Raw genomic sequence first — 25,038 nt, 5'->3', positions numbered from 1 at the left:
AAGTTGTAAGTACTAAATAATTAAAATCCAAATAGTATGGTTAGGAGTAAGTATCATATAAATGTTTGCTCATTATTATCAGTATAATGTTGCATTGAAGAAAGAGAAAACAAATGGAGAGAGGAAAGAAACTGCATAGGAGTAAGGAATTGAATGCATCTTGGAGGGAAAGGGTTTTAACAATTTTAGTATAATCGTGTTCATATGCTAAAGAATCCTGAAAGTGCTTTCTACAGGTTATCAAGAATAATGCCAGTGGGAGGCAGGATGTATTTTTGGAGAAAAATACAGGTTGCTGGGTTTGAACTCTGGTTCTGCCACCGCGACCTGAACTTCAGAAAATTCTTAAACTCTCTGTATCAAGGTTTTCTCACTTACAAAACAGGAACAACAAAACTACCTAAAAATTCTTAGAAAAGTGCCTACTACATAGGAAGTAATCAGTAAATGTTATTCGTGTTATTATCGGATATACAGAGCTGCTTAATTAAATCTATTTTAAATTGGAAGAAGAGAACTGTAATGAAACATAACAGGATTCTATCTTGGAACCAAAAGGTACAATTCAATGCTAGGTAGGGATATTTACGTGGATGGGCTTGGGTACGGTACAGTATGGTGTTAGCACTTAATATTCTCCGCAACTTTGATGTGTACATGCTAAAACAATTACTACTGCTATATTGACTGACATATGAGAAAGAAATAAGAAATTGGCAAGTCAGTGAAAATAAAGGAGAGGAAACCATATATGAAAAGGAAAGGGGTAGAAAAGTCATCTCTCCCTTTAGGAGAATCAGCACCTAATTTTTTATATTAAAGATACACTGCATTTCACCTTCTTCAAAGTGAAAGCCCTGCCTTTAGCAAAATAAGCCAGATGCAATCTGCAGGGAACGGAGTATTAATATATATAAATCAAATACAAATCAGGGCCACCAGCAGCCCATAAGGCATTTCTGAATAAACTGGGAAAAGGTGCCCCTTCCTCAAAAACAAAAAAAAATTAACCTTCATCTGTTGAGAAACTGTCATAATAAAATGATTTTCTTAGAACTAGATACTTTACTGCCATCTGCCAGAAAACTGCAATGAATATACAAATTTTAAATTGTGTGATATGTATGCTGTCCCCTAGGATTGTATAGTGCAAACATGTACAACTGTGCTACAATGGCTCTGTTTGAAGTGTGCTTAATGAATGAAGTATTTGTCATAAAAATGCACTGTGCTAAATGCTGAAAATATAGATGGTTAGAAAATACAGTCTCAGCCTTCACGAAGCTCCCAATCAAATAAATAGTTACATTGTGGTGGAGGAAGTGCTGCGCTTGAAAGTGATACAATTTGTTAATGAAAACACAGGGGAGGGATTCCTAATCCTGTCTGAAGGAGTCTGTGTTAACAGATTTGCCCATACATTACTGGCAGTGATTATAAAAACTAAAACAGCAAGCCCCAATCATGCAGAGCAGGTTGATGTTCATCATTGTCACTCTCTGCTTCAGCTGAGAGATGCATGTTCATCACTGTCACTCTCTCCTTCAGCTGAGAGATGCTCTAAACTGAGAAAACAAACCAGGTTTGCTTCCAGACACAAACTCTCCTCACAGTGAGTAGAACTGTTAGACAGGCAGAGATAATTCATCCCACTGGAAAGAGAAGGTAAAGAAGGAAAGTGGAAGGGAATAAAAGAGAGTTGATAAAAATACTCTTCAAAGAAGAAAACAAAAAAGTAGAAGTCAGAAAGAATTAGTAAAAGGGGGATGAACAATGGAAAAGAAGAAAAACAAGTGACATAGGTAGTATGCTGTAGGGCACAGTGTGTGACTGCAGAAAATTAAAGAAAAAAAGAGGGAAAAATAAAACCAGAAAGCATAAAATGACAAAGGAAAAAGAAACCTGGGAAATGGAGAGGAAAAGTGGGATTTGGGTGGACTCCAAGACATTTGCAAGAGTAGTCTAGGGGCTCTCGTAACACAGAACAGAGATACTGTAAAAGACAGCACAAGTACAGACGTTGCGGGCAAGAAAGGGAATGGAAGAAAAATAATGATGGATCAACTTTAGATGAGTAGATGTGACAACTTGCAGAAATACAGTGCCGTATGCTCTATAATTAATTATATACTGTAATTTAGCTAATTTAGGAAGTGTGGAATTATATTTATATTGTATACACTGAATTGTTTTTAAGAAATGTCCTGTTTTTCAAATTAGAATTCAAGAATCCTAATAAATCCAACCATCTCTTCCGTGAGTTGATGTAAGGCAGGAAAGAACTCTCCCTGGTTGAGATTTTCTGTACCCCCTTTTTCTCCTGACAGTAAACATAGATGAAGATAAATAAGAAATAACATCAGCTGTGGCAATTTTCAAAAAGGAAATGCCGTCTCTTAGAACATTTGAGAAATGTCACAAAACCTACTTTTTACTTGTAGTCAAGCTTCAATTATCAAAGTATGGCATGATAATTTCAAAATGACTTCTCATGTTACATTAAGAAAACAACTAAAATACTGATTTTAAATTCTCAAATTGCATTTGATTTCAAGTTTATCATTTGAATTTGCAAGCAACAAATTTGTTGAAATATTTGGGTGGCAGGTTTGTTTAAAGGTACAATATACTGCTTCGTTACTACTAGTTTCTATTGCTTCACAGATGCAGCAAATTGTGCCTAATTGTGACGGTCAATATCATTCAGTCATATGCACACATCCACATTTTGAGCATGGGAAACTGGTAATTACTCTGTCCTTAGATACATCTAAATAAGGATAGAAGATAATTTTATTTTTCGATTGGTGGGAGTGAGAAGTGGTGTTGAGGGAAACAGTGATTTCAGCCTCATGCAAGGAATATCTAGGTAGAAATATGAGAATTCCAAAATAAAAGACAGCTCTTATTCTAGTCTAAAATAAGGAGAATATGGAACAGCAACCAGCTTCCTTATTCCTACTGCAACACATAAGAAAAACCCTTCTACTTCTACACTTGTGCCTGCAATGCTCTTTCCAATTCTCCAAATTTTCCTAAATTTAAGTATTTATGGTTTAAATAAAAAGCTTCTCCCTAAATCCATGTCATCTTCCCCCATGGCATGACACCAACGGGCTTTCAGTAATTGAACGCAGGTCCAATTTGAACTCTGATTAGTCTAAACCAACTACGGTAACCATATCCCCTTTTCCAGGCCTGAGCTAATCAACATAGTTCATTCTCCTGGTGACATTTTGAAGTTAGGAGTGTAATCTAAGTTGGCCCAATGAGACTGAGAAATTTTTATTTGTTTGATAGCTTACAGGAGGCACCCATTCTCTCATGTTCGATAGAACAAGGAAGCATGTAACCCACATTACTCTTGGCAGGTAGCCCACCCGACTATGAGAAGGAACAGTCTCAGGATGACACAACACTGGGGATGACAAGGAGGTAAGACAGAAGGAACCTGGATTCCTGATGACATCCTTGATTCATTGAATAAAACAACCCTGAAACTTGCCCTACTGGATGTCCAGTTAGAGGAGTCAGTACATTTCCAGTTATTTAAACCAGGGATTTATACTGGGATTTTTGTCACATATCTGCTGAAATAAATAGCAGAAGTTAGTCATCATTATCTTCCTGTACATTACAAAGAGTAAAGCACTAAGTGTTATTAACCTCGGAGAGGTTAAGTAATTTGCTGAAGGTTGATGAGGTAGAAGGAAAAGACCTCAGATTCAAACCCTATTTTTTTTAACTCTAGTCCTATATTCTTTCTACTGTGATAAACTACCAGATTTGTCTTTTCCTACTAGAGAGTAAATTTTATGACAGTAAGAGAGGCAGGTCTTATACATTTTAGAATTCCATTCAAAAATGAGGCCACAGAATGATTTAGAGTGTAGGCTTTCAAAATATATGTTATTTTTTCATCGATACCCCATGCCTTTTTTGACAGAATAGCAACAAAGTAAAATAGAAGAAACTACAGGTTGAAAATGGACTTTATAAGTATCTCTGCAGCAATCTATTTATTAATCAGCAGACTATAACCTCTATAAGGCCAAGGGCCATATCTATTTTGTTTTGTTCACTGTTGTATCTCCAATATCAAACATAATATTTGGGATACAGTAGGTGCCAATGTACACTTTTAAATTGAATAATAAGTGAATGAAGTAAATTTCTTATTTTATACTTCTTCATAAAAATTATTTTCTTCTCTTGAAAAAGTCTGTAAGAGACTTTCTTTTGGCTCGGTCTTTGTGAAAAGAATAATTGGACTTGTGTTTAAAAACACAAAGAAAGAAAAACAGTATGTCCTTCTGTACACCTGCAGTTTGTTTTAATCATGCATTCATTCATTCACTCATAAAGTATTTATTCATCATCTACTAGGTGTAAAACCCTGAAGAGCACAAAAATATTTTTTCTTTTTTTCATTTAAATTCAATTAGCCAACATGTAATACATCATTGGTTTCAGGTGTAGAGTTCAATAATTCATCAGTTGCGTATAACACCCAGTGCTAATTACATCATGTGTCCTCCTTAATGCCCATCACCCAGTAACCCCAACCCTCACCCACCTCCCCTCCAGCAATTTGTTTCCTATAGTTAAGAGTCTCTCATAGTTTGTCTCCCTCTCTGATTCCTTCTCTCCCTTCCCCTATGATCTTCTTTTTTTTTTTAAGATTTTATTTATTTATTTGACAGAGAGAGAGGCAGCCAGCGAGAGAAGGGACACAAGCAGAGGGAGTGGGAGAGGAAGAGGCAGGCTCCCAGTGGAGGGACTTCGGGATCACACCCTGGGCCGAAGGCAGATGCTTAATGACTAAGCCACCCAGGCATCCCTCCCCTATGATCTTCTGCACTATTTCTTATATTCCTCATATGAGTGAAACCATATGATAATTGTCTTTCTCTGCTTGACTTATTTCACTCAGTTTAATATCCTCCAGTTCCACCCATGTCAATGTAAATGGTAAGATTGCATCCTTTTTGATGGCTGAGTAATATTCCATGATATATATATATATATATACACCACATCTTCTTTATCCACTCATCCGTCAATGGACATCTGGGCTCCCTCCACAGTTTGGCTATTGTGGACATTGCTGCTATAAACATTGGAGTGCAGGTGCCCCTTCAGATCACTACATTTGTATCTTTGGGGTAAATACCTAACAGTGCAATTGCTGCATCATAGAGTAGCTGTATTTTTAATTTCTTGAGGAACCTCCACACTGTTTTCCAGAGTGTCTGTACCAGCTTGCATTCCCACCAACAGTGTAAGAGGGTTCCCCTTTCTCCGCAACCTCGCCAGCATTTGTTGTTTCCTGACTTGTTAATTTTAGCCATTCTGACTGGTGTGAGGTAGTATATCACTGGAGCATAAAAATATTTAAAATAGTCCTGCCTAGGGACACCTGGGTGGCTCAGTCAGTTAGGCAGCTGGCTCTTGATTGCAGCTAAGGTCATGATCTCTGGGTCCCGGGATAGAGCCCTATGTCAGGCTCTGCACTCTCCAGGGAGTATGCTTGAGGATTCTCTCTCTCCCTCTCCTCTTCTTCTGCCCTTCCCCAACTCGTATTCTCTCTCTCTCAAATAAATAAATAAACCTTAAAAAAAATTCTTGCCTACAACTGGAACATCTTGCTATGGCAGAAAGTAAGAAAAGTATTGAAATAACGATAAGGATGTGTCTAAAGGACATAGAAGACCATTTAAAGGCACTTGCAGTTGCAAATCTGGGACAAACTGAATGCAATAGTAGATAAGGTTAGTAACTCATTACATAACATAGACTAAAATAAGAATCCATAAATAATACCTAAATAAACTGGAAGGAAAGTGAAAGTTTTTTCCATGCAAGAAAAGCTAACTAACAAATGTAGAAATAATTATGGAATGAGAGAATCTCCATTTCAACCACTGTAGTAATACCTGTTTCAGGCAAGAATAATTAATGGTAGGTTTGATCACAAACAGGATATTTATATAGTCTCAAAGTATCTCCTCACAAAATACTCCTTAATAAGAAAGGGAAAAATAGTAACCCTACAGAAACTTGACACCATTTTAACTAAGTGATCAAAGTTAACATTATCAGTAATGGCATAAATAGATATCATGTGCCTCTTGATATGATGCGCTGGGAAGGATACATCATTTTTGCTGTATAAATGCATAACCTAAATTTAATCATTAGGAAATATCAGACAAAAAAAATTGAAAGAATTCTACAACATAAATGGCCTGTACTCTTCAAAAAATGTAATATGTGATCCTGGATTGGGTTCTTTTTCTTTTTTTTTATTTTTTTTATTTTTTATTACGTTATGTTAGTCCCCATACAGTACATCATTATTTTTTGATGTAGTGTTCCATGGTTCATTGTTTGTGTATAACACCCAGTGCTCCATGAAATATGTGCCCTCCTTAATACCCATCACTGGCCTATCCCAATCCTCCACCCCACTTTCCTCTGAAACCCTCAGTTTGTTTCCCAGAGTCTGTAGTGTCTCATGGTTAAGATTTTTCCCTTGATATAAAGACATTAGTGGGTTGATTGGGAGAATTTTAATAGGAACTGTGAGTCAGATATTAGTGTTAATTTCCTAATTTTGATATTTGTACTGTGAATATATTTTAAAATGGCCTTGTTTTTAGGAAATAAATACTAAAGAATTCAGGGGTAAAGAAGCATTATGTTTACAATTACAACCAGAGAAAATAATAGGTATATATAGAATGATGAAGTAAACAGGGTAAAATGTTAAGATCTGGGGAATATGGATACACAGGAAACCCATATACTATTTTTGCAATTTTCTGAAGGTTTAAATTTTATTTATTTATTTATTTATTTATTTATTTATTTATTGAGAGTGACAGCTGGGGGAAGATGGGAGGCAGAGGGCAAGGGAGAGAGAGAACCTTAAGCAGCTTCACGCTCAGCATGGAGCTGATGTGGGGCTGGATCCAGCGACCCTGAGATCATAACCTGAGCTGAAACCACGAGTCAGACGCCTAACCAAATGAGTCACCCAGGCACCCCTAGGTTTAAAATTACTTTAAAATAAAAAGGTTAAATAAAATAATTAGAAAAAATAAAAATAAGATATAATATAGTGTCTTCCATAAAACAGTTCATAGTTTGATAGATAAAACATACACTGCATGTGATGCTCCCATCTAAAACTGTCACTTAACTCCTTGATCAGACTTCAAGTCCTCACACAATCTGATCCTAATCTAGGCTTCCAACCATATATTCCTATTTCCTCTTTCTTGCTCACTATATTCCAGTCAAACTGAAGATTATACCTATTTTTTCCCTCTCATTCTGTTCATTCTCTGCCTAGAATTCCCTTAGCTCCATTACCCTAATTCTAAATTATGCTCATAAAAAACCCTCTTCACCAAGTAGATATAATTCCTCCTTCCTTTAATTTCCTATAAACTTTCATATTTCTCCTGTGATACAATCACTTTCTAATTTCTATTATGAATATGTGTTCACATTTATTTATCTCTTCAAGTAGCCTAGAAGATCTGAAAGGATAGGATCTAAGTTTTACTTATGGAACTAGTACAGTGACTTAGACAATAATAGAGATTCTATATTATTGATAACAATGATAATAATAATGGCAATGAGAGCAATAATAAAAATAGCAGGCATTTACTGAATGCTTAGCACATGCCAGGCACTGTTAAGTGATTTACAAGCTTACAACAATCCTGAGGTAAGCACTATTATTTCCATTTTACAAATGAGGAAATAGAGACTTACAGAGGATAAAAACACGGATCTAATATCATGTAGTACGGGTTAAACATGTAAATAAAGCCTATATTCATTCCATTACGTCATGCTGCTAGTTGTTTTCCTCATTTCCCCTAGTTTCTTCCTAAGGATGCCTTTATCCACTGGTCTTAGATCTTCTGGAGAATGAAAAAACATAAACCTATGCCTTACCCCATAAAACAGGGGGGAAAATGTAAGTGAATAACAAATTATAAATTACAGAAAACAGAATAGACTACTTCCAAGTCTTTCAATAGATGTTGATTTTTTAAGTTTTGAAGCACAGCACCTAACAAGGAAAACATTGTTAAATACAGAAAATTTGAAACTTCAGTATTAAAAAAAATACTCCAGCGAAAAGGAAAGCAATGGAACTGGAAAATATTTACTCTATAAACTATAAAAGATTAATATCTATAATTTCATAAGAGTTTATTTAAATACTGCTGACTCAGTCTGCTACTGTAACAAAATGCCATAGACTGGATGGCTTATAAACTGCAGAAATGTATTTCTCAGAGTTCTGGAGGCTAGAAATCCAAGATTAGAGTACCAGCATCGTCAGGTTCTAGTGAGAGCAGACTGCCAGGCTGCAGGCCACCAACTTCTCATTGTATCTTCACATGGCAGAAGGGCAAGGGAGCTTTCTCACCTCTTTAATAATAATAGCACTAATTCCATTAATGAAGGCTCTGCCCTCATGACCTAATCACCTCCCAAAGGCCTCACCTCCTAATACCATCTCACTGGCATTAGGATTTCAACATATGAAGCTGGGTGGGACACAAACATCCAGTCTACACACCAACTGTATATTAAAACAACATAAAGACAATTATCATATGATTTCTCTCATCTATGGAACATAAGAACTAAGAAGATCAGTAGGGGAAGAAAGGGATAAAGAAAGGGGGGTAATCAGAAGGGGGAATGAAGCATGAGAGACTATGGACTCTGAGAAACAAACTGAGGGCTTCAGAGGGGAGGGGGGTGGGGGAATGGGATAGACTGGTGATGGGTAGTAAGGAGGGCACGTATTGCATGGTGCACTGGGTGTTATACGTAACTAATGAATCATCAAACTTTACATCAGAAACCAGGGATGCACGTATTGCATGGTGTACGGGGTGTTATACACAACTAATGAATCATTGAGCCTTACATCGGAAACCGGGGATGTACTGTATGGTGACTAACATAATATAATAAAAATCATCAAAAAAAAAAAAAAAAGAAACCAGGGATGTACTGTATGGTGAGTAACACAAAAACATTAAAAAAAATAATAAAACAACATAGATGACTATCAGTTAAATGAACAAGGATATAAATAGAAAATTTATCATAAAATGAACACCTGATTTTAGTGAGGTTATGGTAAAATAAGTACACTCATACATTACTGGTAACACTTTAAATTGGATGGAAGAGCCATGAAAATACCTATTACCCTTGACCTAGTACTCCTACTGTCTAGAATTAATACCAAAGAAATAATTCAAAAGAGGGGGGAAAATGTATATGATTGAGAATGTCGATTATGGTGTCATTTTTTAATATGAAAAATTGGAAAAATTCTATCCTGTAGCAGCAGTCTAGTCATGAAAATTATTATATATTTATTGAACATAATACTCTGAATCTATTAAAAATCCAATTTTAAAAAGTTTAACAACATGGAGAGATGTTCATGATGCAATATGAGCTAAATTATAAAAAGCAAATTTTAACAATTCTGGATATATTTTCTTGGTAGCTCAGATTTAACCTCACGTCAGTGTTTGCCTGCAAATGGAACAAAATTGTAGAAGTATAATATTTGTCATTAAAAGCTGTTTTTTGGGCAATTCACACATATGTAACTGCAGCCAGCTTTTAATGGGACTGAACACAAAAGCACAACACTCAAGCAGAAAAACATTCTGCATCTTCATAAGAGCAAAGCTATTCAGTCAAGAAAGAAAGCCAGTGTAAAAAACCTTTTTGTTGTTTAGAATAATTAGCCTTTGTAATTTTTTTTTAATTTCTCAAAGTCAAGCATACAGAAAGACCCAACTCTGCTGCCCTAAATACTCAAAACACATTAACTACATGGTTGCTTCTCTTAGCTATACTATAGTATGGGGCTTTTTTCCTTATTGAATATTTATTTCCTTATCGATTTTTCTTTCCTTTCTATTTCCTTATTACTTTGAGTCTGCACAGAACAGCGGTTATCTTGCTCAGAAAGTGGCACACTTCGATCTACATAGTATAAGTATATATAATCACCCACTCATTCATTGATAAACACGTTTGAACGTCACTCTAAAGCACTGTGATAAGTACTGGAAGTACATAGAACAAAACATGGTTCACACATTCTTAAGTACTCATATTCTAAGAAAAGGTAAACATTTTACAAACAGTATTATTCACTGGGATAAATACTAAACTAGAAGTTGTGCATGATGTGTTACGCGACTATAACTGGAGGAAGGACTAATTCTAACCAGCATAATCAATCAGGAAAGTTCCATTTGGTAAGTGAGGAAGGTAACGTTTGAACTGGATCTTGAAGTACAGATGGTTTTTTATTACATAGAGAATTTCTGTTCATCTCCCTCTCTTCTTTAAAAAATTAAAAAACTGTCATTAAGTGCCATCATGTTCAGAATTGGTCCCAAGTGCAGGGCTATTTATTGGCATATTAGTGCTTTTTGTAATTGTTATAAAGACGAGAAGGTGATATTCTTTAAACTTTCTAAAAAGGACCACATCTTATGTGCATTGGCTGCCAAGAAGGTCATGAAATGAAAGCATTAATTTATTTGAGTTAATGTGGCAACATCACTCTGTAAAACCAATTATTCACTGAGCATCTACTGTGTGCCCAGGATCTTTGCTAAATATTAAGGATAAGAGACAGACAAAGCAGTACCCCTGTCCTCACTGATCTGGTAGGTGAAACAAATACAAATGACTCAAAAAAATTTAGCCTATATATTTTAAACTCTATTCAACCATCTAGTTATTAATTTCCTCACATAATACCTAAGACCACATATTTTAGAGCGAACCAAACCTAGTTTGTTTTTTATAAACAGTACAGATGTGTTTATTTTTTTTACAAGAGTAATAATACAAATTGATTTAGGAAAAAAGGAAGATATATAGTTAAAAGCAAAAAGAAAGTGAAGGAAAAAAACCTACTCATAATCCTTCATTTGCAGATTACTATCGTGAATATTTTGGTTATATAAGCATCTATAGAGCGAATACTTTTCTATAACATATTTTTCTTATTTAACTGTTGTACTTCTTGTTTTTCTTTCTTTTCTTTCTTTTCAGGTTTATTCATTCCCTGAAACATTTTTAATAAAAATTTTAATTAACATAATTATAGATTGACATGCAATTTTAAGAAATAACAGAGAGAAATGCCATCCATTTTCCTCCAATGGTAACTAAAATACTATATAATACAATATTACATACAGTACATTGTCACAATCAGGATATGGCTATTAATAACACTCACTGATTTTATTCATATTTCCTCAGTTTTACTTGTATGTATGTGTGCACGTGCATGCATGCATATTTAATTCTGTACAATTTATTACATGTGTAGGTTCCTGTACCCACCACCAGAGTCAAAATACCAAACACTTCAATAACTGCAAGGATCCCTCTGGCCTTTTTATAACCCCACTGACCTCACCCCATCCCCACTTCCATCCCTAACTCTTAGCAAAAACTAACTTATCCTCCATTTCTAAAATTTTGTCATTCCAAATACGTAAATGAAATCACATACTATGTAACTTTTTGAAATTGGCTTTTTTCCAACTCAGCATGATTATTCCTCCAAGTTATTTTGTATATCAATAGTTCATCCCTTTTCATTGCTGAGTTCCATGGTATGAATGCACTATAAATTGTTTAACCATTCAGATACTGGCTACTACAGATACTGGCTACTACAAATAAAGCTGTTGTGAGTATTTGTGTATAGGATTTTGTACGAACATATTGTAATTGCATGTTTATTTTATAAGAAGGGGTTAAACCCCTTCCCAGAATGGTTGTGCCACTTTGCATTTCCGTCAAGAATGTACGAGTGATCCAAATCTAGTTTGAGTTTTGAATGTGCTGCATGTTTACCACATAAACTTTACACCTTTGTTTCCTCTGCTTTTAACACAAGGAAGATAACTGTTCAGAGCTGTTGCTGGAATTAAAGGAAACAACATGTGTGAAACAAAAAGTAACAAGTAGTAACAGAGAGTGTAGAGTAGTGGTTAAGAAGAGAGACTGCATATTAAAAAGCCTTGCTTTATGAATAAATGCTTGAAGAATGAAAGATAAGAAGTTAGGGCTAGATATCAGAAGGAAGGAGAATAGGAACTACGGATTAGTTAGCTCTTCTCTTAGTAAGATCATAAATGCTCAGCAAAGGCATTTTATCATAGTGGATAAAAAGCACAGGCTCTGAAATCAGATTATGCATTTGAACTCCACTTCTGTCGCTGTATGACTTGGGTAAGGCACTTATCCTCTTTGGGCTTTAATATCCTCATCTGTAAAATTGTGATATTACTATTTACTTCATCAAGCTGTTGTGAAGATTAAGTGTTGATACACATAATGGAATTAGAATCATGTCTGCCACAAAACTGTTAGCCATTATTATTTTTAAACATCTGCTTTGTCTCCATTTTATGTATTAGTTGTGTGACCTTGGGCAAATCATATAACAGTTGCTGAGTTTAGTTTCCTCATCTGTACAAAAAGAAAAAACCTTATAGAACTGTCATAAGGATTAAGTGAAATAACATATTTAAGATGACTGGCACATAACAAATATGAGATAAATGTTAGTTCCCTTCCTTTCCTAATCACCAATTATTTTACTATATTGTTAAGACTGACATTTCTCTCATTTCTCCTATGAGTCAGGCTGTCATCTGTCATTTTCCTGGGAATATGCCTTCGTACAGTTGTTTAATTTGCTACATAAAGTTTTGAGTGCAGAAGCTTTACAGCAAACTATATTTTATTAGCCCATAAGTGCCCTTATGCTCAATTTCTGGTTACAGATTATTTTTGAAAATTGAGTCTTAAAAACATGGCTCTCTAAATTAGGACAAAGTTATTATAATGATGATTATTCTCTTTTCAAGAGTGAAATATATGAAGTAAACACAATCATATACTCATCATGCCTAACAATATATTAGGATTGAACTTGTACTGTCTATGAGTGGGTATAAAAGCAGAGCAGAAAGAAAAGGGGATTCCTGGGAGAAGCTACAGACACTGACATCATAAAGTCTGTTGAGTTTAGATGACCCTATGAAGTAGATAATTTGATTCTGTAAACTCAAAACTATTAAGATCTCATGTAGACCCCCCTCAGAAACACAATACCACCTTGACATGTCCATTTAACTCGGGAGATTTGATTCAGGGACATTTAGGTATTGGGGCATCTTGATACCTCCTAAAAGCTGAAAGCTTTTATGATTACTGTGTACCATGTGTTAAGACAGGCACATCATCCCTAAGTCTCAATCCTTTGAAATGAGGTCAAGGAGGGGTGGGGAAAGGGTGGGGATAGAAATTGGTTAAAATACAGATTGGTTTAAAGATGGAGATAGAATGAATGAAGGGGTTGCTTAAGAATGAAATAAATCTCAGTTAATGGGAGGAGATTCAGAGACGAAATGAGGGACAAACAAAGATGAGGTGAGGGTAGGGCACCATCTAGTAAATAAGTCACAAAAATTAAAGAAAATCATGTGTTTACTCTCTTTGGACATCTCACAAAGGGCTACCTGCCATTTTAAGCAGAGTCTATGCATACTCTGAATTTTACTTGTTTCTTGAACAGTATGCACTTGCATCTCAAAATTTACTATTTCTCCTTTTTATTTGAAAGGATCATTTATAGTTACTTTAATTTCAAAGAAAAATCTGACTGCTTAGTAATGGGATTCTTTCCATCTTCCATTTGAAACTCTAAATGATAAAGTGAAAGTCTCCCTACTAGGTTAGCAGTCAGAAAGAAACACAGAGGGGCGCCTGGGTGGCTCAGTCAGTTAAGCATCTGCCTTCAGCTCAGGTCATGATCCAAGGGTCCCAGGATCGAGCTCCACATCAGGCTCCCTGCTCAACAGGGAATCTGCTTCTCCCTCTGCCTCTGCCCCTCACCCTGCTCACGTGTACTCTCTCTCTCTTTCTCAAATAAATAATAATTTAAAAAAAGAAAGAAAGAAACACAGAATATAATGAGGGCAATAAGGTCAAACAAAAGGCAAGTTTATACTGTGCTGGAGGAGGATCAGAACAGACATCATGCAAGAAGCAGCATTTGTGACAAAATTTGAATGATGAATTCTACGCTTGTCTTATCACTAAGTAACTCAATCACTCAACTAGAACTGCTCTCATAAGATCACCAATGGGTTTAATTTTTTTTAATTCCACGAACACTTTTCAGTTCCTACTATTAAAACCTTCTATATCATTTGATACCATTTACTGCTCTTTTATTCTTGCCATTTCTCCTTCAGCTTTTGTGATATATTCCTTCTCCCTTTGTTCTCCTTCTACCACAGGAGTCTGCTTAGTCTCCTTTGTGAGCTCCTTTTCCCAAACTCACCCTTAAATTTCCCTAGGAATTATGCCCTTCACCGTCTTCTATTCTCAACTCTAGACACTCACTATTCTTTCTGTGTATCAGTCAGCTTTTGCTAAGTTATGCTGCAGCAATATACAATCCCCAAATCTCAGTCGTTTATAATAAAAGCTTATTTCTCACTCATGTGGTATGTCTCTTATAGGTCAACACTGAAACTTGGCTCAGCATATTGTTCACTAAAGGAGTAGTCCCTACCTGAAAAACACCCATCTCATAGCAGAGAGAAAGATAGTGGGCCACAAGATCTTTCTTAAAACTTATTCTCATAAAAGGTACATCACTTCACAATTCATAGCCCAAGGAAAGTCACACGGCCAAGCCTGATGTGAGCAAGGTAAGAAGTTTGATCCCCTCTCAATAATGGGCCAGCAGGGAGTTGCCAATAAGGAGAAGCATGGTCTGACATTCAGACAATCACAATTTCTTATATGCCCAAATATTACCTATATATCACAATAATCCATAAATCCAGCTTAGACATCTCTCTTGGGCACCAAAGTTCATATCTTATTAAAATTTCTGCCAGATATCCCACTTACTGAGTTTGTGATGCCAGATGTCCACATTGCCAGCACCACAAACTCACATAGTTCAAACCTAAACTCACGCCTTTCTCCCTCTATCTCGACTCACTTCTTCCCCTTATCCCACTCTGCTGAAAACCTGCTTTTCTTTATCTTTGTAAATGGTACCGTTGTCTTCACTTTCACCCAGACTTTGACCCTTCCCTTCTCATAGTGAAACCTTTATAATAAGGGCTGAGTATTCTCTAGTTTATTTCCTTTGGGTTTCTTCAATCTCTTACTTCCTATTTGTCCCTTCTGCCATTGGTTCTGTTAATGACCTTATTATCTTTAAGTGACCACCTCAATAGTCTCCAAACTGTCCTCTCTGACTCCAGTCTCAATCAATGAATTAAACATGTATTCATCCAGTCAACAAATACTTAAATCCCTATTATGTGCTAAGCTCTGAATATACAATGATGAGCAAGGCAGGCATGCTTCCCACTCTTCTCGAGCTTATAGTCTCTAGAGAAAGAGAATTAAGGTATTGATAGCACAAAGTGTGGCAAATGCTATAATTCACTTACTCATCTAAAAAATACTGTTGATCACCTAATAGAATGTGAAGGCACAGTTTTAGTCCCTAAGAATGTAACAGTGAACAACAGAAAGGATCCTGCTCTCAGAAAAGAAAAAAAAATTAAATGTAAATGCCAGGATAATTTCAAATAGTGATAAGTACTACTAGAAACATAATAAATAGTGATACAATAAAGAATATGTGGGAGAGGTAAGGAGGCCTAGTTAGTCTGGGTGGTTGAAGAGGGCTTTTCAGATCTGAATTAAGACCACAATGATGAAAAAGAACCAGCCATGAAAAAAATCTAGAAACAGAGTATACTATGCAGGAGAAAAGAACCAGTATAGAAGCCCTCAGAAAGGGACAAGCTAAAGCACAATGAGCAAGGAAGAAAATAATAGGAGATAAAATCAGAAAAATCAGTAATCATGTAGAGTTTTATAAAACATGGTAAAAATTTGAATTTTATCATAAGTGCACTGGAAGTCCATTGGAAAGTTTGAAGCAGGGAAATGACATGATCGAATTTACATTTTTAAAGTAGACTTCTAGGGGCTGTTTAAAAAATGGATTCCAGGAATTAAAGTATAATCAGGTAGACCAGTAAGGCAACTATGAAAGCAATCCAAGCAAGAGATGAAGGTGGCTTAGAACTAGAGTAGTCACAATGGAATAAGCAAGAAAATATATTTGAGGTATCTTTAGAGGGTACAGTCACTGAGACTTGAGAATAGTTTGGACATGGGGGTGAGGAAAATGAGGAATCAAAGAGTGTAGCATAAGAAGCCTAGGTGTAGAGTGCTGCTGTTAAATGGGATGAGGACGTGAGAAATAAAGGTTTGTGAAGGATAGCAAGGGGGAAATCAAGCGTTTCTTTTGGACAGGTCTAAGTTGTTAGGTGAAATACAGTGATATAACAGCATATTATAGGAGCAAACAATATAAACTGATGGTACCAGGAAAGACTTCCCATAGGAAAAAAAGACCTTAAATGTTCTGAACAAAAAAAAAGCAGAACGGGATAAAATCTCCATAATACTATCAGTATAATCTTTACAAAATATAAACTGAATTAGAAAATTCCCCTGCCTAAGATCCACCACTGACTTTTGATCAACTATCACACAATTTCTCTGAATACACCTCATGATGTCAGTCTCCTCCATCAGACTATGAGTCTCTTAAAGGCAGGATTCACTTTCAGAATTTAGCACAATAACTAAAACTTAGTGCTCGTTACATACCCATGCATTAAATGGGTGAACTAGCTGTGTAATAGTCAAGTTACTTAGTCTCTCCGAGCTTCATTTTCCTCAATTATAAAAGGCAGACCCTCTTCAAGATCACTTTCAACCTTAATAGTCTGTGATTAAAGTTTCTCTGATACATGGAAACATTAAGCTTGAAAGTCAGAAGCAATCAATTAGAATTCCAGTCCAGACTTATGTGAACCTTAAATGTGCTACACAGTCAATACCTCCATTTCTTCATGTGTGAAATGCAAATTAAAATATGCTCTCCTTCAATGAAAATCTCATTGATGATGCACACCATATTTAAATGTCAAATGATTAGAATAGTAAGCAGAATGCTGTAAATGAGGGAATTTTTTTCTAACATGATTTGTGATAAGAGATGAGGCTCGTTACCTGCTAAATTATGCCATACTGCATTTTGAAAAGATACGCTCATAACTAATGATTTTTCTTTGTTTCATCTTCTATCAAGCTGTTCTTTTGTGTGTGAATCATTACAAGGACAACAAAGTATGTCCTGATTTTTTTAGGAGTGTATTTATAAGATATAACTCAAGTCTATAACCTCCTCTGGATCTTTATATTTCTTTAACCAACCCACTCTTTTATCATTCTGTCAAATCTCTAATTATTAATATCTACCAATGGCAAAGTTTGATTTTATTGGGAAGCAACTTTTCAAGAATGTATCTCCAATTACACAACATTCACCTTATGTTCAATGGTTCTGTGTTATTTAACTTCTACTTCAATTTGTTTTTGCAGTGAAAAAAAATTTTTTTAATGATTTTTTATTATATTATGTTAGTCACCATACAGTACATCCCCGGTTTCCGATGTAAGACTTGATGATTCATTAGTTGCGTATAACACCCAGTGCACCATGCAATACGTGCCCTCCCTACTACAAAAAATTTTATCCCAATTTAAGATATACCAATATAGAAAATGTTTTAAAATGCAAAAATATGTGATGAAACATAAGTAAACATAATTTTTAAAATATGAAACATAATTTAGACAATCTAAAAATACTGGAAGAAAATAATGAACAGGGGTGGGGGTGCAAGCACTGGTAGAAAGTATGCTTGACCAAACATTTGCAGCTATGGAGGACCACAGGGGAAGGGAGAGAAAACTGAATGGGAAGAAATCAGAGAGGGAGACAAACCATGAGAGACTCTGGACTCAGGAAACAAAGTGAAAGTTACAGAGGGGAGAGGGGAATGGGGTGACCGGGTGATGAGTATTGAAGAGACCACATGGTGGGATAAGCACTGCGTGTTACACACAACTAATGAATTGTTGAACATTAGAACAAAAACTTATGATGTACTATATGTTGGCTAACTGAACATAGTGAAAAAAATAAAAAATAAAAAATAAAGAGAAGTAGGCATGCTGGAATAGATATATTTCAAAGGCCAAAGGACCTATTTAACTCCCCAGAGAACACATCATTAACCAAGGCCATAAGGAACATACTGGTGAAGAAGGGCACTGGAATCACTAAGAAATTAGGAAGAGACTCTTCTTTGTAGGCCCAAGATGATGGAAGGAGAGATGGTCACAGAGTTAGAAAAGTGGAAGAATTTAACTGCCAAAAGCCAGGAGGCCATAATTACTGTTATGAGTGGCAATGTCAGAGGAACAGCCAAGAGCTGACACAGGGGGAGTTTTGGAGGTGATTAATAGAGCACAGTGTTCCTCACGGCAACATCCCAAATCACAAAAAGCAAGAATAAAGGAGCAGGAGGCTGAAGGTGGGTGTCTTACTCAGCATCCAGATCTGAGCCGATTTTCAGATCCAAACCCACTAGCTGAAGAGATAGCTCAGGGTAACACTCCACCATAAGGCTTTTGCATTTGCTATTCTCTCTGATTGGAATACTCTTGCCCAGTTAGTCACTTGCTTTGTACCTCCCCTCTTTTAGGTCCCTGCTCAAAGGTTTCCTTTCAGTAAGACTTTCCCAAACCATCCTATTTAAAATTGCAATATTCCTCTCATCCTGGCACTCTCTCTCCCCCTTCCCTGCTTTATTTTCTATAGCCCTTATCACCATTGGACATTTTATATATATTATTTATTTTATTGTCTCTCTTTACTCACTAAAACACAAATTCTATGAGAAATCATGTATATGCTGTTCACTGTGCCTGATCAACATGTAAATAAGAGGTGCTCAAAAATTTTTTGTTGAATGAATAAATTCAGGGAAGAGGTTTAGCTACAAATAAAATCTGAGGTGTCATCAGTCTATAAGTAAACTCTTAACTCATGAAAACATATGCAATCAGCTGGGAAAAGTGGAGAGAGAAGAGAGCACCAAGACCAAGAATCACCAATATTTGGAAACAGAGCAGAAGAGCAGGAATCTGCCCAGGGGACTAAGAAGAAACCTGTGAGGCAGGAGAAAATCCAGAAAAATTGTTGGAAATCAAGAGAAGAAAGTGTTTGAAGAAACAGGAAATTGTCAACCTTGTAAATGTTTCTGAGGACACAAGTTAGGTGAGAATCAGCAAATAGATATTTGATTTGGCAACATGGTGGCCTTCAACGAGTCTTGCAAGTGCAGTCTTGCTGAGAAAGGCAGTTTCTTTCTCATACACTTATCAGAAGCATCCTTGTGTAAAGTCAAAGCCCGAATACTCTAACAGTTGGCCGTTGTGTCCCTTTCCAGCAGGTTTCTCAAGAAGTTCAGACCAGAGATGTTTTCCAGCAAATCACCTCCTGCCTACCATCTCCTTCTAGATTAAAGCATGCCATTGGCAGCTTCCTCAAAATTTAATGATTATATACGTCACATAGCTGGGATTTCACAATGTCCAATTCGCAGTGAGCAGTCCAGAGTGTGTGGGATGTTGGAAAGTGGCATTACTACAGAAAATCAAGTGTGCCTTCTGGATGGAAAGAATAATTCCTGCAGTGAGGAAAGTAGACCCCTGTATCTGATGAGCCACCTGAATCTGATGAGTCACATAGGAGTGGTGTTTTTCAGGAGTTTCCTTTGAAAGTGATGAAATATCTGTAGGAGAGCCAGGGGACAACAATAGAGACCACCAAGAGGAAGGCAGATTGTGATCATTTCTCTTCTTTGTGCAGTTTCCTCTTTTTACCACCCTAAACCCATGCTTCATGACACTTAATAAACAAATCACAAAATAAAATATAAAAAGAAAAATTAAATAAATTATAGAAATTCAATGTTTAGGGGAAAACAGTGAATGAGAATAAAGTGGAAAAACTTCAAAAAATAAAAGTGAAATCTAGACATGAGGGTTTTTTAAATCAAACAAAAAACCAAAAATTTTAAATGAAGAGACAGACGCAATAAATCTGATTAACTTAAAAGAGATTAAAAGCATAAAAACCAATGAAATAAAAATTTTAAAGTTACCAAAGATAACGTATTAAAAGTAATAAAGAAAATGAAATTTACAAAATAAAATACAGTGAAAATTAATAAAAATGCAGTTTGATAAGGAGATTCATAAACAAAGGAAAAGAACAGATAAAACATAAATCCAGGTAATCTACATACACTAAAATAATGATAGATTAACCTTTACCAATTTCCCCAACAAACTTGCTATGTATTAAACAGCATGTTGTTGAGGAATTCAGTATCTTGAAAGACTCTATGTAATCGGGTACACTGTACGCATTGTACAAATGAGCACAGAGATATTCAACAATTTGTCCAAAGCCACACACACATTTGCTGCTTCAAAACCCATCCCTTATAACTTGTGGCTTTGTTTTTTAAAGGATCCCTTACCCATTAAAAAAAATAACAAATTTTATCTTACAAACTATAATATTCTGAATTTATCAGTTTGAAAAATAAAGTGTTAGCATAGTGTTTTTCAGTTACTTTATTTTTTTGTTTAAATTCAATTAGTCAACAGATAGTACATCATTAGTTTCAGATGTAGTGTTCAATAATTCATCAGTTGCATATAACACCCAGTGCTCATCACATCATGTGCCCTCCTTAATACTCATCACTCAGTTACCCCATCCCCCCATTCACCTTCCCTCCAGCAACCCTCAGTTTATTTCTTATAGTTAAGAGTCTCTCATGGTTTTTCTCCCTCTCTAATAACTTCCCATTCTGTTTTCCCACCCTTCCCCTACGGTCCTCTGCCCTGTTCCTTATATCCCACATATGGGTGAAACCATATTATAACTAGCTCCGATTGACTTATATCATTCCGCATAATACCCTCCAGGTTCCATCCACATCTATGTAAATGGTAAGTATTCATCATTTCTGCCGGCTGAGTAATATTCCATTGTATATATATGCCACATCTTCTTTATCCATTCATCTGTTGATGGGCATCTTGGCTCTTTCCACAGTTTTGAGTTACTTAAAAGTGAGACATACTGGGGAGCCTGGGTGGCTCAGTGGGTTAGGCAGATGACTCTTGATTTCGGCTCAGGTTGCAATCTCAGAGTCATGGGATCAAGGCCCAAGTGGGCTCCACACTCAGCGCTGAGTCTGCTTGTCCCTCTCCCTCCCCCTCCCACTCACATTTTCGCACTCTCCCTCTCTAAAATAAATCAATAAACTCTTTAAAGTGAGACACATTAAAGATAAAATGAGGACATTTGAAGATCTTTTAACTCCACTAGGCATTTCAAGTCTGATTGAGTTAACATGCCTCCACAAAATGCACACTCTACTGCAATCATGCTTACAGATCAAATCCAAAATAAGTTCTGTTAAATAGCATAATAAATAATAGTGCCATTTGTTAACTTTGAAGGAAATTATTTTGTTACATATTTCTAAGGGAAATAAGTGGGATTTTACTTTTGTAACTGCAAAGTGTTGCTCATACTTTTTAAAAAAATAACAACTTATGATAATAATGATAAACTTTTGAGATTCTTATGAAAATGAATTTGTTAAATAATAATCAGTCATAATATTTAGTAAATTATTGAGTAGGTAAATGTTCTAGGCACTTTACAAACATCTAATCCTGACTTCAACTCTGTGAGACAGCATACTATTTTTCACATTTTACCGTCTTATAAGGCTTAAATACTTAACTAAGTCATACAGCATGAATAATACAACCACAGTGCAAACCCACATGGTTCTAACTCTAACACCCACGCTAACTCCTCTATGTCCCAATTAGATCCACCTTACAAAAGGTATTACTCAGTGGCACCTTCAGTTTGGGGGGAAGGGGTATATACGTGTATGTGTGTGCATATGAATATATATTTTTTTCATTCATACTTCAAGAGAAATTTAATATTCATAGCAAAGTTGAGGGAAAGGTAGGTACAGGGATTTCCCACATACCTCTTGCCCTCACACATGCATATCTTCCTCCATTATCAAAATCTTCCACCAGAGTGGTCCATTTGTTACAACTGAAGAACCTACATTGACACATTATAATTACCCAAAGTCCATAGTTTACATTACTGTTCAGACTTGCTGCTGTACATATTATGGGTTTGGACAAATGTATAATGACATGTATCCATCATTATGGTATTTTACAAGTATTTTTACTGCTCTCTCTCTCTCTTTCTCTCTCTCTCTCTCTATACACACACACACACACACACACACACACACACACATATATATATATATATATATATATATCCTTTTTAAATTTAGAATATAAAAAATTTTTTTGGTTTTTTTAAAGATTTTATTTTTTTGAGAGACACAGAGCAAGCTAGAGAGAGCGTGAACGGGGTGGGTGGGAGAGGCAGAGGGAGAGGGAGAAGCAGACTCTCTGCTGAGCAGGGAGCCTGACTTGGGGCTCGATCCCAGCACTCCAGGATCATGACCTAAGCTGAAGGCAGATGCTTAACCAATTGAGCCACCCAGGCGCCCCTAGAATATAAATTTATTTTTAAATGATAAAGTTTTAATTAAAAACATTTTTATATTAAAGAAAAATACATTCTGTTATTTTAACAAAACCTTTTAGTCTAATGAATCACAGTTATGTTACATTATTTAGAAAGAGAAAAGACAACAGAATGTTCACTGATTGTATAAAAAGTCAAATTGTAATGTAATTATCAGTAAGTAGCTGTTCCACTTAATCTTTTATGTGTAACTAAATTGGCTTCTAAATTTAACTATTCATATGAGAAATCTGCCCCTTTGTTTTCTTATTTCAGGTAATTTCACTTTGCTGAATAAGATGGCTACAATTTTGACAATACATCAATTAGGTAGGATAAAAAAGTGAATGGCTGAAGTGAGAAATGGTTACCCCAAAAGTTTGAAGATCATCCTAAGCTATCAGCCCTACACGGAGAATGAGTCCCAGTAACTGACAGTATGTTGACTGATAGTAAATCTTAAGTTTATGATGATTTCAAGTCTTCAAACTTCTCCCATCCTGATAATTTAACTTCCTTTTTTTAATTCAACAAATACTAAGTTTTAGAAACTATAACAAACTGTAATAACTGTAATAAACTCCAGAAATATGATAAACAATATATCTGTTACGGGCTAAATTGTGCCTCACCCCCCATACCAAAATTCTTATTTTGAAGTCCCTGACTCCCAGTACCTCAAAATCTGATTATATTTGGAAATAAAGAGGTATTTAAGTTAATTAAATGAGGTAATTAGGGTGCACCCTAATCCAACATGACTGGTGTCATAGAAGAGATTAGGACACAGATACACTCAGGGGAAAGATTATTTAAAAACAAAGACAGAAGACAGCCATATGCAAGCCAAGAAAAAAGGTTCAGAAGAAACCTACTCTGCTGACACCTTGATCTTGGACTTCTACTCTCCAGATTTGTGAGAAAACTAACTTCTGTTTGTTTAAGCTATGCCATCTGTGTCATTTGTTCCAGCAGCCTTAGAAAACTAAAAACACATTTTGCTTTTATTATTAGGATAATTATTATGTAATGATTATTTATTATTACATACATTTTTTATTACATTTATTTATTATAATTATTACAATAATGACCCTAAACACTCATGTGAAAATTTGAAGCTTTAAAGTTCCCAAATAAAACTATGAACATGGTGAAATCCCAAGAATCAAAGAACGCTTGGGAATTTTCATTTTGGAAAGTTAACTGAAATTAGAGTTGTATATCAATAAAAATGGGGAGGGGAAAAGAACGATTTTGAGATAAACAAAACAAAACACACAATCATTTCCCAAATTGATATCAACCCCCCTCCTTGCAAATTTCTTCCCAAATGTCTAATTCTTAGGAATTCTTTCAACTTGAAGGCAGCCCAGAGCAATGGGTAAATCATGTACCTTAAAGACAGATAAATCTGCTACATGACCCTGAGCAAGTTCCTTAGCATTTCTTAGCCTCAATTCCTAATATGAAAATTAAGAAGTTCATAGTGAGAATCAAATGAGATAATCAAAATTAAAATAATTTGTACATTTGGAAACATATTAAAAAGATGAGGAATAATTTTCCTAATCTACCAATTTAAAAAACCCTATGAGAAAAGGATATCAATGACTTTCTAATCTAAGAATACTGACAAGCAACATCAAGTTTACTAGTTTCTTTTTTAAAACACTATATTTGATATTCTAACATTTCCTCAATTCTCCTTGAAATTTCAAATGTTGAGCAGAGGCCCTGAGACCAGATTTGTGCTGAAAAAGTTAAAAAAAAAATTGGACATAATAAATCTGCCCTGTCATTCATAAAACTGGAATATAGACCCAGATAAAGCCAGCTGCAAATTTAATAGGAAGCAATATTTCTTCCAAGGACATGCTGTAGCTATAAAATGTCATAACAACGCCTTTTTTTCAATGACTATTGCTTTCCATTCACTGAGAAACTTTTTACTCTAAAATCATAAACGATCAGAGACTGCTTTTGAAATTATATCAGTAAGAATAAAATATCCCACTCTTTCCTGGAGGATCTAAGTCACTTTGACACAGATAAGCAGCCTTTATTTAGGACCCAGGCAAATAGTTTCAGATAAGGGCACGGTTTTTAGGACACTGTATTCCAAATCTATCTTGACTTTATTGCTTTCAAGGAAACAGGACCATAAGTACACATTGACACCAATACTTGAATCACTTACACACGGCCTTGATCTTTTCTCTCCTTTTAGCTTATCAAACACTGACACATTTAAAGTAGTTCCCATTTTTCATTCTTAATTGTTCTTTCCTCCCTCGCCACCCTCCCTCCCACCTTCT

General features: G+C 35.6%; 1 protein-coding gene across 1 annotated transcript in view; it reads left to right on the top strand.

Annotated features, from left to right (window-relative positions):
* Positions 1-25,038, top strand: part of LOC113269470 (ferritin light chain 1-like) — a 54,742-nt gene that overhangs the window by 9,685 nt on the left and 20,019 nt on the right. Inside the window, 1 exon segment of the mRNA XM_044390884.3 lies at positions 3,372-3,435. Within this exon segment, the coding sequence (XP_044246819.3) occupies positions 3,372-3,435 (64 nt within the window).

The sequence above is a fragment of the Ursus arctos genome, unplaced genomic scaffold (assembly GCF_023065955.2).
Source record: "Ursus arctos isolate Adak ecotype North America unplaced genomic scaffold, UrsArc2.0 scaffold_22, whole genome shotgun sequence".
NCBI lineage: Eukaryota > Metazoa > Chordata > Mammalia > Carnivora > Ursidae > Ursus > Ursus arctos.
This window is presented reverse-complemented; position numbering and strand designations above follow the sequence as displayed.